Here is a 14,869-nt window from a genome sequence, read left to right on the forward strand (position 1 = left end):
TGGACAGACACGCGAATGCAAGACGGCTGCAACAGAAGAGCCAATGACGGGTGCCAGACGTCTTTCCAGAGACGTAGAGAAGTCCCGTGCAACGGCCCACATGCTGTTCGTGTGACACTGACGCTGCATCGCAGACCAGACAAAGAAAGGTTCAATGGCATGGCGTTGATTCAGAGGGAGTCTGGGAGCTGGGAGAGACATGGACGAAGGTCAAACCGCCAATGTGCTACGACACCGACAGGTGAGTGGCAGACAGGCGCATCCAGGTGGAGGGAAGGGATACAGTGCTGTCAGTGCATCAGGTGCGCTCGGACAGCTTACTCTTGCTACTAGATGCTCCTGCAGTTTACTTTGCTCCCTTGGCTTAAGTACCTATCTTGCTGAAGCTATTCCCGTCGTCAGAATCCATACCAACGGCAGGTTCCCACAACGGAGCCGCAAGCGATGCATGAAAAGAAAAGGAGGATAACCCCTCTTCTCCTAATACAGTGAGTTCCTCGTAATTGCGGTGGAGTTGGACCGTTGAAGAACGATGGGTCGAACGGCCGGGAACGGGGGTGTGCTGCACAGCAAATGGAACGTGGGTTTGTCCTTTGGAATGCCAGCCGTGGGCACTTGCTGGACCGGATATGCTTAGCATACGTGATAAGCCAGACATCGTCATCTGTCAATCCAGGCTCATCCCATCCAGATCAGCCAGCTAACCAGGACCCAAATTCAACGTCACCTAAACCCATCAGCGAGATCGGACCTGGTTGAGTTTGTTTATTTATATCCACGTCGTCGTCATTTTCAAGCAAGATTTTGTTCCAAGGTGTTGGTGCCAACTGGAATAGTGTTTGGGGACATATGCGTGAACAAAACCAAAACCTCAGGCGGTCAAAAGTTATCCCCCGGTTCATTGCTTATGTAAGTCAACCTCTCGGCAAGCTGCAGCTGCCGCACTGTGCCGGCACCATTCTAGACCCTCGAGGCCAGAGACCCCCCCGGCACTGGTCATTTGCGCCTCCTGGCGGCCCTGGACCAGGCAATCAATCCCAGAAACCGCCAACCAGGAATCTCAACGGTCTGTGTGCTCAGACTCTCAGCTGTGCCTCTTTCTTCCCAATTTCAAGTTCTCACTCTTTACTCCCTGGGGAGTTGGAACTACGGAGTGAGAACGCAATCTCTCAGCCATCACTCTTTTCTCCGCCGCTGGAATTGGCATTCTGCCGGTGCCACCACCCGCGAGATCCTCAGACAGGTTGAGAGAAAGAGTGGCTGATGCCTTCTCTTCCTTTTCGTATCTGCGCGCTGAGACTGTGACTGCGCATGCGCCCGTGTCCCGCATCACAAAAACCCCCCATTTCGGAAACTTGGCTTTCTTTTTTCTTACCTCGCCTGCAGGCCGTTTTGTCTCTCCATCTGACCATTCGCATGATACCGACTGCTGACCTTTTCTTCTTTTACGGCAGCAAGCCTCTCTGAACTCACGAGTTTCCCACGAAAGTCAACGAACTGGGGATGCGAGTCAACAAGATCCCTTCACCGCCGGTATGGCCAATCGCGGCGCTTCGTTTCTCCTGGGATCTCGCATGACGGAAATGGGAGATACCCAAGTACCTCACTGGCCCCACATTCGATGATTTCCCACGTCTCCAGCCAATTACACATACCCTTTGATGAACAACCATTTGACCCGGCATAGAGCGCGGCCACACCGAACAGACGTTCATCCATTCCACACATTGAAACATCCCCTATTTTTTCCTTCTAGAAGAACCACCAGGCTTATGATCTCATGTTTGTCACTTTCCTCTCTTCAGCTTGGCTTTGAAACTGCAGGGGACCCCGAATTTACAGATCGTCCTTTCCTGATAATTTCCGAACGACTCTGGCCGCTGAGGAACGTTCAGCAGGGGCCGATCGACCGAACTTGGCGAGAGGATCTAGCCTATGTGCCTATGTAATCCGGGGCATTCACAATTAACTCTCACATTAGGTATGCCACTGTTCAAGTGAGCATAAATGTTTGATTCATCGTACCTCGGCATCTGAACATAAACATGACCACCAGAAAACCACAGAGCATCGATTAGACCCTGACTCAAGATACTACTAAGAGCGGGACGTTGCACCATGGCGGAACCTGGGGTGAAAATAAGTAAATCGATCGGGGGGTCCGCCGGTATGAAATCTCAAGCGCCAACGTCAGCCCAGCGGGAGAAAAATCAGGAAACCAAAGGAATCGAAAGCAAGCAATTAAGTGTTGACCTCGCATGCAGGAAGGGGTTCATATAGTATCCACGGTTATACAGCGCTCACTTGTCAAATCCATCAGCCCTGCCATTACTTGCTGGAAGAATGGAACGAGAGTCAAAGTTATCAATGTCGGTATTTTAGGAACTAGCCTCTAGGCATGCTTACTGCGTTGATTGATACAGGCTATACCAGAACATCCTCAACGCAAGCAGACTAGCCTAAATGTACCTTGACTCGACAATCGACCGTGAAGATATCAACGAGTATCTTCAACAGTGTGAAACCAAATGCCCAGGCCTCTATACGCGAATCTAGATTGAGACGTGATTCTAAGTCTACAATACCACTAACTTCACCACAGACCACTTCATGACCGCTGCAATGATGTCGAATACGCCAAGGATACCAACAACCCTAAGAACAACAACAAGCAAGTGATTGTGACCTTCGTAAAGGGCTCCAGATTGGAAGTTGGCAAAAATGGCAGTAACGGCCTGATAATGAAGAATTAGTCATAAACCTTCAATAGACCAGGATCTGGAGAGAAACTTACCGTCGAGTTACATGGCAACCAGTGAGTACCCCCACGGAAGCTTACTTGGGGCAGCCAATGCCCAGACCAGTATCAAAGGTGCAGCAATCGGCACCGCATGTCTTCGCGTGCGATTCGGGGCAGATGGTGCCCTGCGGGAAGTTAATGTAACCGCCTTGTCTGACTCTCGCGTCGTTGTCCCGGTAACAGCAGTTTTCGACTGTCTTCTTGTTCCAGTTGCACCAGGCCGAAGCTTGACCGAAGAAGCCTAGAGCAGCAACGGCGACGGTGAGGATAGATGAGGAATGCATGGCGAGGTTGGAAGATGTACTTTTCAAAAGAAGAGAGGTAAAAGAGTGTTTTTAGTGAGAGGAAACTGAAAGTGAATGGATGGAGTGAACGTTGTTACTGAAGCAGTGAATACTGAAGTGATGGTGAGGAATGCTATCCATGGGAAGTTGGAAATTATTATATACTTGTTGTAGCCGTGACCCTGAGAGAGATGTGAGTTCGGGTTTCGTAAGACAATGAGTTGACTGAATCAGTTGCAATGCCCAGCACATGAAAAGTGAAGGGTGAACTTTGTTATTTTGAGAGATTTTAATCTATGTTGTCGAGGTCCATGGTCGAGTATGGACAATTTGCGACCTGTGTTGAGAACTTGAGCAACGAACGCCCTTTGCTTGCGTCCCACATTCAGTTTTCTAGGCTGATGCCAAGGTTTCATATCGCACGATACTCATAGGATAGATCTACAGAGCACCGGGCAGAAGCTATACATCCTTTGTCAGATATTTTCTACGGAGTACTCCGTACATGACTAAACCCTATCTTTTCCTCCCTCTTCTCCTCTAAACTCCTGGCCTGACCTAGTTGACTTGAACCCTTTACAGTTGTGAAGAAGGGCGCGCATCTGCTGACCCAGCTTATAGCTTTGTATTGCTGCGAAGGACGGGAGATACGCCTGGTTTAACGAATTTGTGCTTCAACCAATGTCTGTCTAAATCCAAAGAGCGGAAAGGAAGCTATCCCACCGGGTACGGCAAGTTCTGCTCACCTCCAAGCCTCCAAGTGGTCGGTGCGGTGTGTTACATGTTACATTGATCAACTAGCGTGTTGGCGTGAAATGGTTGTATCGTTGGCATGGGCAGATCGCATGCTTAACCTTCTGGGCATTCAGCCTGGAACATTGCCAAGATCATTCAGCAGTACCATGTCTGTACGGAGAAGTCCGTACGACTTACGGGCTTTTTCTCGTCGAAAGAAAAGGCAAGCAGCGCTCCAGCGTGATTTGACTAGTATCTAGAGTATCGATCGAGAATGTACCAGGCTTCTGGTAGGCGATTTACTATGATGATGGCTGGAGAATGTGTTGTTTGACTTTTGAGCCTCACCTGCGCGTATTGCTACAACGCTTCTTAGTTCTACCGTTTACGGTTATAGCCTAGTAGCTTTTCTTTCGTTAGCTGTTTGCGCCCTTATAATTTGGTTGATCATTGACTTAGACTGGCAGGAAATTCTGATTCTGTTCTGCTAGTTGATCCAGTGGCATATTGCCTCGTCGAAGATTTAGGTGGACTTTACCAGTCGTTCTTGTCGTTGCTACTACGTATATTCAGCCTCCCCGCAGTGAGAGTGGAGCTCTTGTCACAGGCCTACCAAACCGTAGGCGCCTTTACCTTCTTTTTCCGTAGTCTATTCTTATTTTGAAGAGATTCGCTTTGGTCTCACTGTGATCGAAGGACTTGATGTCGAACGGTGCACGGATTTGGCATGAAGTGTGATGGAAATCACGTCTCCTTGAGCAGAGAAAGTATGAACGGGGTCAAATGGCGGGGTGCATGACAAGATTAAAATGAGTACCAAGAGATAGCCGCAGGGTAAGTCGCCGCACTAATCCTAGGGAACACATAGCGCGTCGCAATTGAACACGATACTACAGGTATGGATTGGGTTTGCGTAAAGACTGCGGGTAGTAAAGCGCACGTGAGGTATTTCAAAAAATATGATGGTGCAGCCACACTACTCAGCCCACCGAGCTCTCGGAGCCACCGAAACTACTGAGACTTGGGGTTGCACCCGTGCTCTGACGTGGACCACAGCGCCTGCCTCTGGAGCAAGCCGTTGCTTAGACGCAGTATCACCAGTCCGTCAGGTAGGCTCCCAGGTCGTACCTAGGGCCTGGCGTCAAGAGAGACGTGAATCACCGGCACGCATAGCCGCGGCACTTGAGACCTAGGGGCAAGGTACGACCACCGCACCCCGTCTATCGAACATCGAACCATATCAACGACACGCGGCCCGAACTCACCATCAACCCCCATCATCTGCCGGCCACCACTCACCTCTCAGAGCCCACTTCGGCACGGCCCTCAGTCCATGGCTGGGCCCTCCAACATCGCCGGGATCATGGACCACACCGGCACCTCTGACCGTCCGCAGCCGCAGCCGCGGACACAACGCCAGCCGATGCTGCGGAGGACCCGGTTCGTCTGCGTCTCCGACACCCACAACACCACCGTCAAGCTGCCAAAGGGCGACGTGCTGATCCACGCGGGCGACTTGACCAATCAAGGCAGCTATTCCGAGGTACGTGCCCCCTATGTGGTCTTTCTGTGAGTGTACGGAGAGAGACAAGAGGGAAGTTCCTAGTTGTCGACTCAGCTACTTACCTGTTCGGGAGCTATGTGGGAGGCGCTCGGGGAGAGATGAGCTTCTGTCTTTCAGTATCTGGGTTCATCGTGGCAACGTAGTGAACAAAACATGGGCTCGCCGAGTTTCGTCCACTTCCTTCTTGGCGTATCCTGTATGGAACAAGTAATTGACGCCATCACCAGTTATCAAAGGCAGTCCAATGGCTCGAAAAAGCAGACTTTGAAACCAAAATCGTCGTCGCAGGTACGCACACTGTCAGCCCCCCCCCCCTCAAAACCTCTTCACCCAGACGATAAAACACACGTTCATCCCTTCATCTCAAAATACTGACCGAATCCCGCCCAGGGAACCATGATATAACCCTAGACCAAGACTTCTACGCCCAACACGGATCCCACTTCCACAACCAAACACTACAATCTCCCCAAGACTGCAAAGCCCTCCTCACAAACTCGCCATCAATAACCTACCTCGCCCACGAAACAGCAGCAATCCGTCTCTCGTCCCCCTCGGGACCACACACCTCCTTCACAATCTTCGGATCACCGTACTCGCCACGCAACGGCCTATGGGCCTTCGGCTACGACGCGCCTCAGCACGGCACCATCGGCGCCGCGGCGAGTGATCTGCCCACACTCTGGGACGATATACCGCCTGAAGCGGACGTCGTGGTGACGCATACCCCGCCACACACTCACTGCGACGAATCCCGCGCCCGGCGCGCAGCGGGATGTGAGGCCCTGAGACGTGCTTTGTGGCGGGTCCGTCCACGCCTCGCTGTCTGCGGACATGTTCATGAGGGACGTGGCGTCGAGAGGGTGCGATGGGATCTTGGGTGCGGTGGCTCGGCGTTCAAAGAGGAAAGCGTTGAGGGCTGGAGTGATCCGGGGCAGGGGAACAAACAGTCCCTCGTGAATCTGTCAATCAAGGGCGGGAACCCTCTCCGCAACGACGGGTCGCATCCGGAGAGTAGTCCATCGGACGCAGATGTGAGAAATACGCCCTCCGGTGCGGCTCCGTCCACCTCCGGACCGAAATCAGAAACCGCCGCAGAGCCGGGTCTAGGCACCCGCGGCCTCGGCGGCGATCCAATCTCCTTCCGTACCGACGTTGCCGCGCTGGCCGGACGCCTTGGCCGGCAGGAGACGTGCGTCGTTAACTGCGCCATCATGGCCAAGAGCTATCCCCACGGCGGCAAGACGGTCAACAAGCCCATTGTCGTGGATCTGGATTTACCGGTGTGGGAGTGGGGTCGCGATGGTATGCCGCGGGTCACGTATGTGGATTGAGGAGAGCCTCAATGGGACAGGGTAGATAGGTAGGCAAATGCCTTGCTCGGGGTTGAGTAGTGAGGCTGTGATATTAGTGTTGCATTGGCGACGAGGCGCCTGCATGGTGTTGCATATCGGTGAAGGCATGCTTTCCCGTTTGACGCGGTTCAAAGTGGCCTGCGTGAACTACTGCCGGAAGAGGAGTTTCATGGGGCAGCAGGCAATCAGAACAGATCGGACCGTTCCATGTCTGCCTTCCCGTCCCAACAGCCTCAACCACAAGGTTTCACTACATGGTGCGGGTATTCGGTGACCTTCGCGCACATCATTCGTGGCATAATACATAACATTTCGGACAGTTACCGAGTTTACACACAGCCTTTCATCGCCCGGCGACAGTCCAAGGATCTGTATCCGTTGGTGCGTCGCTCTTCTCCTTCCTATTTTGATATCTGTGCCGCAGGTTCGCATGTCGGCTGCTTCTTCTCAATACTGTCTTGACATACCTGGGCCTCAAGCTCGTAAGGCGTCCGAGAACTAGATGAGCCGCGTATGGGACTCCTCAATTTCACCAACGCGACAAGGGCATGATTGTGAGAGAAGAAGAGGCTGAGCTTGTTACGGGCTCGTTGCAACTTGAGAAGAGACTTGATTTGTTGCCCATCTCCGGGCCATTTCACGAACCTTCATATAAACCATGAAGATAAGGAAATGAGGCACTGGAAGCTAGCATTCATCACTAATATCAAGAAGAATGTAACCTTACACACCACGGCACGCCATTGCACGATACAGCTGGTGTCAATCGATCTCCACTAGACCGCGTCTTTTCAATCATCTCATAGGCATGTCTGTCGTAGCGCTATATATATAGCCTGCCACGAACTCCTCGAATAACAGTCTGGCCAGCAAGTACTTGTGCAGCTGCGCATTCAAGCAGATCATATTTCTGGACGTGTCGATGATGCTAGTCTCTAGATCAAGGCAACCCTGAGTTATGTAACAAAAGGCTTAACCTAAGAGGTTTCTCAACTCCGAGCACCGTCATGCTCGTATACGAGTTTGAATACACGTCTAGAGCCAAGAAACTCCCTCGTTTCATCACTCTGCAACTGGGTAGCTACCTTGAGCACTCCCTCGTAGTACCATACATCCCCTGTACGCAATGCCTTGATTTATACTCTTTTCTTGACGTCGAGAGTATGGCCACTAGAGGACCCCCACACTTTGAGGTATTTGATATCCACAGACTCGCGGACAGACGGCGGGATTATGTAGGCTGGGAACAGAGGCCAGAAACAGGAAAAGCAAGGACGGCGCAGTCAGAGGAATCAGACTCTACACTTGGGCTGACTCTTCAACTCCATGACTCTATCTATGCCTTACAATTCCGAGTGCTGAGAACCTCAAACATCGTGTTGCCACCTCGTTCGGCGCGTCTTCCCTCTCTCCAGATCTAAGTCGTCTCTCACGACTATCATGCGGCGAACCATAGCCACAAACACGAGAAATAGAGGTCTTCAGACCAAATCAACTAGGCATCAGAAGGATAAAGCTGTCTTTGAGGCCGTTGGCCACCTCCTCAATACATCTCACAAGCTGCCTCAAAGCCTCACTCTCACCTCTTCCCCTCCTCAGACTATGATCCAATGATAGGAACGCAGCCTCACAGGTATAAGCCTCACACAGAGAAGCCTCATCACATAGAAGCGTGCTTCTTCTGCCTCACCTACGCGCATACATCCTTAGCCTGGACGCCTAGGTACCTCTTCAACTTTGCACTTCTCCTATGCTTCTACACTTTCAGACTTTTGCACATTGCTTCACGCGTCGATAAGTGCTACCACGCGCTGATAATCAGGCACAAAAAACACCAAGCCTAAACTCCCCCTCCCTCATCCTCAGCCCCTCAAACGCAGCCAGACATACGGACCCTCCCAACGAGGCGGGACCTGAAAGTGCAAGTTGGGCTGGATGGGCTGGATCAAATCCTAACCCATACACACCATCACGATTCTTGCACATTGCTGCACTTTCTACTAGCACCCATCGAATTAGAGTCGATCGATGCCTGGGAATTTGACGCAGCTTCATCACAAATCCATGGAACGCTGCCTGAGAAACTCATCGTGAGGATACACTAGAACGTCTTATCCACCCCTCTCCAGCTCATGTCGAAAGAGCCGTGAATACACACACGTGATCCGTCTGACGAGAGAGGCACCGGCACATCGGCCAGCCCGAAAAAGGTATTCAACTTGATTACATACCTCACGCCCCCTGCCTAAACACTACCATTCGCAAACACTCGTCGCTGATGTAAGAAAATCACGTCTGTAAACAATACAGTCTATCTATCTGTGCATCTCCGCCTTCCCCCACGACACAGCCCTCGAAACCTAGCTGCAGAGTATCCCCTCCGCCGAGCTGATGTAAGACGGCCCCAGCCTTGCCACCAGACGAGCAGGCAGACAAGACAAGCTGCCTCGACCCCAAGCCCCCAAACTCCTCTCTCCTTACCCTCTCAGGACTCACCAATGCACTTGAGACCATCCCAGGCATCAGAGCCATCAAAATTAACCCCAAACCAGAGAAACAGAATCAGAAACAGAATCAGAAACCAAAGCCTCTCTCTCAGCTTATTTCCCCCATTCGATGCACTCCTCACGGTCCTCACCCACCACACAAACCCCCATCCAATCCCGACGCAATCCGCTCCCCAGCCACCAATCGATACCAATCAACACATCCAAACCTTCCAATTTGGCTCTCCCATTGGACAAGAATTTCAATAATCATGTCTGGATGCCTAACGCAAAGGACAAACAGTGGAGACCAGATAGCCTTTGGGACAGCTCAAGACAACAAGACGGCAGAAGAGGAAGAGGAAGAGGAAGCGGGCTGGCTGGTTGGCCTGGTCGCCCGCGCCTCAGACCTGCATCTCGATTCTGTACTCTGCGGCGCGGGAACCCCCCTTCGCCTCGTGCTTCCCGTCCGTCCTCCCATCTCTCTCCGACCTGCGCGGTGCATCGTGTGCTTACACGTTACAACGGGTTCTTGTTCATCGGATCAGGCTCAGCGGTAGGTGGTCGCGGACGCGGCCCTCCTCAAGAAAGCCGCTGTGTTACCACACAGGCCTACACCATGGCCAATTCCCATCAGCGGCCACGAGAGAGTGACAAAACCCTAGACGGCCCGCCAGTACCATCGACCACTGTCACAACATGAACCCAAGAGGTGAGAGGTGGGAAGCAGATGGAGTCGAGGTCCCCGGGACTTTCATCCTCCTCGCTTGATGGGCCGCCCCGTCTGGCCATCTATCCGGCTCCGGATGCCTGATACCGCATGTCCATCCCGTGCCGCCGACCAATGACCCCGAGTTTAGCGATACAACCTGCCGGATTCCCCACGCACGCATGCCTTTTATCTCTCTCCTGCAAGGCTCCCCTTTGGAAAGGAAAACCTTCGAGTCGTTGGGATAGGACAAAGCTCAGTTATACCCCCGGGCGAAGATCAGCGTACACTTGTACGGATGCTACGCTGAAAAGGACCCTCCTCGGATATGCCTCCTCTGTACTGTCAGCCATACAGCTCGCGGTGAGGAGCCGGTTGGCTGGGGACCATGCCAACCGCCGCGTTCGGATGGGAGAAGGGAGGGGGCATGTCTTTCCAGTCTTTGGTCAATTTCTATTCTGCTTCGCGAAGCAGCATGTCCATCATCCATCCTGAGAACCATTGGAGGGCAGATGCATATGTGGGAAGCAGGCTATAAGGCAACAATAAGGAAAAATAAGGTAGACATTCCGGTCTCCCAGACCGGGGAGACGGGCTCGCGTGCGGGCATGGACATGCAGAACCGGAGAGGGAGTGAAGACGTGCAGCTCGGCGCTTGTTGAACACCCAATAAACGCAGTGGTGGAGACATCGCTCAGACAGGAGGCGCTCACGCACTTTGAAAAGGAGGGGGGACAACGTGAGAGTCGGAAGAGAAGGGGGGTTACGGGCGGGAGAATGTGAGCCCAGTATCAGATGCGGCGGCTGTGCGCAGGTGGGATGATGTGATGTGATGGAATCGGAATCGCGGGGTTCGATTCGCTTGGTGGGGGTTGCTCGCGCCTGAGACCCTCAATCACCCCTCTCAACTCTGTTACGTCTCCTCGAGAAGGTCACCTGGAGGCATGATGGTGTTGCCATCGAGATTTCGAATTGATGAAGTCTGGATGCGTCTGTGGAACTCTGTCACCAGAGAGAGGCTTTCGACTTTCAAGAGTTGCCCAAAATTTCCTCAATTGAACAGCTCATGGCAAGGATGGAAGCTGTAGCAAAGAAAGTAGAGAGCTTTCCAGGCCAAGGTTGTCGAGAGGCACTTCACCGCCACAAAAGGCAGCGATGTCCCAGCAAAAAATAGACCTTGAGCATAGCCCAGGCTCCGCGAGGACCACAAACTAGCAAGCTAGCGATTGACCGGCTCAAGTCCACGCAGGAGCTTTGTCCTATTCCCGCCAAAAATGCCTCTTTTCTCAACGCCGTTTCCTTGGAACGATCGCCGACTGAGCATTGCGAGATGCAGCGACCTTATCCACAGGATGACTGACAAAGTCGTCGACCGCATACAAGTTTCCTGGATTCTGGTACTAGAGATGGGATGGCATCCCATGCCTTGACGAATTGAGGGTGGTAACTGGCGGCTGTCATTGGAGACGTTAATGGGAATCTGTTGGCGCGGTATCCGCTTTGTGGTCAGAAACGGGAAAATTCCCTCCCTCCAAATGACCCGGCAGTCACTTCGCGAATCTTATCGTTGATAGGCTATCGGCCGGGTCCCTGGAGTAAGGTGTCACTGGCACGCAGAATTCGGCTGGGAACTCCCGGCTGTCGTGGCTTAAGTTGAGCGGTTTTCTCCTGAAGATTTTCACGGGAGCGTTGGAGGGCATTCCCTGAAGAGTTTCGGCAATGGCAAAGCGGACGGAATGCTTTCCTGCTGAAGGAGTGGTGACCCAGCGCAGACACGTATCTGTATTTTCCGTGGCTCGAAGCCGTTGGCCGCTCACTTCTCAGTCTCACCACTCACTCAGTGACAGTCTGTCTAACTGCTCATGTTGGCCCGAACAGCGAGCAGGCTGCTGCATCTTTGACGGCCGATCGCTGCCCGCACGAACCCGATCGAGCTACGACTCATCCCAAGGAGGGATGAAGGCGTTGTGATCGACCAAAGGCTGAGGACAGCTTCTTGCTCCCATGCTGGAGATAGAGACTGGCTGCCCAAGAAGCGGATTGCCATGCCGAAGACTCACAAGGAAATGCCTTAGCAGAAGCTGTTAAACTTGGTCGGATATCCACACCAGTGCGGCACCAGCCAGCTGATCATCCGCGGTGGAGAAGACGGACCTAGGCCCGCTCGCGCACGAGACAGGACGAGACGGGACGATTCGGTCCCTCTCGAACCATTGGCCCAGACGGCGCTGACCGCTAAAACGTGAAACCCCTTCACCACCGGCTGGCTGCCAAGGACCAGTGATAAACAGCAAGTGTCAATCTTGGGTGATGTTGCTGAGGGGTAAGAAGCCGCTGACTACTCCTCGTGCCTGGAATATCACTGTAATAATTCCCGAGTACCAAGGCCAAGGTGCTGTTCGAAGCCTTCAAGGTACGTCTGGTCGTCCGTTGACATTCATGCCCTTGGCTAGGATATCTCGGCCAGCATGATTCAAGCACCGTATCTCCCTCAATGCGGCATCTGCTTCAGGAAAATCTCCCGCCCATGGGTTCCTACTCGTCCTTACTTAGCTGCAGATGAGCCTCTGTCTGACTGGTCAAGAGGGCGTTCCAATTTTCGTCTGATTTGTCGTCGCGGGAGACGGTCTTGTTCCTCTTCTTCCTGGGTCTTCTGAACCAATGGAGAGCGGATCCGGACCCCCTCCTCATGTAGTAGAAGCGCAAGTCCAAGGTGTATTTCACGTGAAAAGGGACCGAAGGAAAAAATTGCGTGTCGAGTTTTTGCACATGTCGGTCGCTCTTTTCACTCTCACCCACAAAGTCTCCAGAAGGGGGCGCCTCTGTCTCTAGATTGGGGGCTGTGATGCTCAGAGTTCGTACCTGCTTCCGATCTTCCTGGTGGTCACCGACACGCGACCCCGCGTAGAGACGACGATCTCATCACGAGTGAGAAGGCGTGGGATGCAACGGCGCGGAGGAAAGAAGATGGCATGCTAAGACATATGTCCTGAGAGTCGAATGGTCTGAAAGTCGAACGGTTTGTGATATTGTGTGATTGTAGATGCAGAGAGCCCGACTGGGAACTGTGGATGGTGTCATGCACACACTTTGCAGTGGTCGCCGTTACTGGTCGACTGTGACCCTGATAGCCCGCCAGTCTCTGGCTCAGCCGTAGACATTGGATGACACGACGAGCTAGAGGGCGAATTCGGAGACATTGCAGACATGCCGACCTTGGTAGCAGGCAAAGTACCCAGCGAATTTAATGACTCCACAGCCAGTGTCTAAACTCTGGCGGCCTCCATTGGCGGCCATTGACGAATACTATGCGAAAACTGCGAGTAAGTCGTTAGGATATGAGCTGCCGTACGTTGCCGAAAGATGCAGGGCAGAGGTAATAATGCGTAAACGGCCGTGGATGCACCTGCAAACGAAGCATGGTGGAACAACATCCGGCAGTAAGGCCTGTGAAAGGACTTTCCGAGGTAAGCATTTGAGACAGAGCCGACACCAGTTGCGAGTGGGTGTGTAAGTCTCCCCAGACTTGGAAGATGCTTCGTAGGGCTAGGCATTGCTGACGATGTCCAGGCTAGTTGCGATCTTCCTGTTCTTGAGGATGACGTTGCTACAAGTCGATGGAAGCCAGAGACATGATGGCTGAGAACAAGTTTGCTGCTGCTGTCGTCCCGTCTCGTCTGCCACTTTCTAGGCCCTGCAGCTCGAAGACGAAGCGGGCAAGGTGGGATGGTTGTTGGTTAGGCTGGGGTTCGCAAGATGATCACGACCATGTGGCGCCGTCTGTTCTGCGGCCTGCGGCCTGCCAGTGTCTTTGCGCGTTCCCGGCGGAAAGCTCGAATAATAGCTGATGGGCACGGGCAAAAGTTGGCTAGCCTCGTATGGCATATCGACCCGGGGCACGACGCACCCATGACTTTGCTGGCGACGTCTCTTTGGCTGTGGACGGGTAGGTCTGATATCATGGCGAGGCCAGACCAGGCCACGAAATACGTTTAGTTGGTCATCTGTACTACTTGGTCGCCATCATCGTTGTATCGCCGTTGGGCTTCAATACTTGGCTGTATTTCTCTTCTTTCGTTCCATGGGCTGCTTCTATCCGTAGACTTATGACGGATGAGAGGTTGGGCATCGAATTGGATGAGTGCCGGGAGTAAAAATCGATGGGAAACGGTTTGGGTTGAGAGAGAGTTGGAGGAGGGAGGGGTGGTTGGGCTAGCAGGGAGACGGTACGCTTCTGGTCAGACGGTGACAGCTCAACTTTGCTGCGCTTGTTGTGCTCGCTGCTGGGAGGGTCCTCGCAGGCCCTGGGCATCTCCCGAAGGTACCTGCCTCCATTAGGTAAGCGAACGATGTACGTACTTCTTCTTGGAGGAAACTTGGAAGGAGTCAGAGTCGTGAGTCGACGGAGGAAGGCACGGCACCGGAGGACGGTGCTCCAGTGCCCGAAAGGCCCGCTTTTATCGCAAACGGTGGTCAAACGAGGTGTTTGTTCACCGCCAGATGGCCCCGGGCAATCGCCGCAGTGCGTGTCATCAAGCCGAATGGGCGGTGCTGATGGAGTCAAGCTGCAAGTAGACGAGGTTGGAAGCCCTGCTGGGCAACCGGGCCTGGGCATTACCTCAGCAACGTCTGACAGATGCGTTTGAAATCATGTTTTCTTTGCTGCCAAATATGGCTCGGGTGGCTCTATCAGCTTCCAATCTACGGTAACATGGTCCGAAAGGAAAATAGAACATTCAGAAACCCGCTGGAGGAGGGTCAGACAGTGGTTTGATGCAATACAACTGTCTTTCCGAAAGCCTCCGGCTTGGAGGTTCAAGTTCGCGCTCGCCGAGCAGGCCAGAAAAACACAGCCTGCAGTTCGCAGAACGATGAATTACACTATCAGCCAAGGTCCCTTTAGACTCGGGCAGATGATTGCTTAGCGTGTGTTAAA

General features: G+C 52.9%; 4 protein-coding genes across 4 annotated transcripts; 2 read left to right on the forward strand and 2 right to left on the reverse strand.

Annotated features, from left to right (window-relative positions):
• The first annotated feature begins 16 nt into the window (after window positions 1-16).
• On the forward strand, window positions 17-446 carry BDP55DRAFT_672006 (uncharacterized protein). Its single transcript, XM_060575496.1, has one exon. It carries the CDS (start codon window positions 160-162, stop codon window positions 331-333), a length of 174 nt encoding a protein of 57 aa, XP_060426868.1. The 5' UTR covers window positions 17-159; the 3' UTR covers window positions 334-446.
• A 2,130-nt stretch (window positions 447-2,576) lies between these two features.
• Window positions 2,577-3,303, reverse strand: BDP55DRAFT_770665 (uncharacterized protein; the record flags this gene model as incomplete). Its single annotated transcript, XM_060581094.1, has 2 exons — window positions 2,840-3,303; window positions 2,577-2,655 (listed from the first exon to the last, which is right to left on the reverse strand). The coding sequence occupies exons 1-2, from the start codon at window positions 3,082-3,084 to the stop codon at window positions 2,577-2,579; spliced, it is 324 nt and encodes a 107-aa protein (XP_060426869.1). The 5' UTR covers window positions 3,085-3,303.
• A 1,939-nt stretch (window positions 3,304-5,242) lies between these two features.
• On the forward strand, window positions 5,243-6,717 carry BDP55DRAFT_557542 (calcineurin-like phosphoesterase; the record flags this gene model as incomplete). Its single annotated transcript, XM_060569707.1, has 3 exons — window positions 5,243-5,362; window positions 5,611-5,671; window positions 5,774-6,717. 3 exons carry the CDS (start codon window positions 5,243-5,245, stop codon window positions 6,715-6,717), a joined length of 1,125 nt encoding a protein of 374 aa, XP_060426870.1.
• A 6,978-nt stretch (window positions 6,718-13,695) lies between these two features.
• Window positions 13,696-14,735, reverse strand: BDP55DRAFT_241136 (uncharacterized protein). The gene has a single exon (XM_060566215.1). It carries the CDS (start codon window positions 14,546-14,548, stop codon window positions 13,943-13,945), a length of 606 nt encoding a protein of 201 aa, XP_060426871.1. The 5' UTR covers window positions 14,549-14,735; the 3' UTR covers window positions 13,696-13,942.
• Between the last annotated feature and the right edge of the window lie 134 nt (window positions 14,736-14,869).

This window comes from Colletotrichum godetiae, assembly GCF_030913485.1.
Source record: "Colletotrichum godetiae strain CBS 193.32 chromosome Unknown BDP55scaffold_35, whole genome shotgun sequence".
Taxonomy (NCBI): domain Eukaryota; kingdom Fungi; phylum Ascomycota; class Sordariomycetes; order Glomerellales; family Glomerellaceae; genus Colletotrichum; species Colletotrichum godetiae.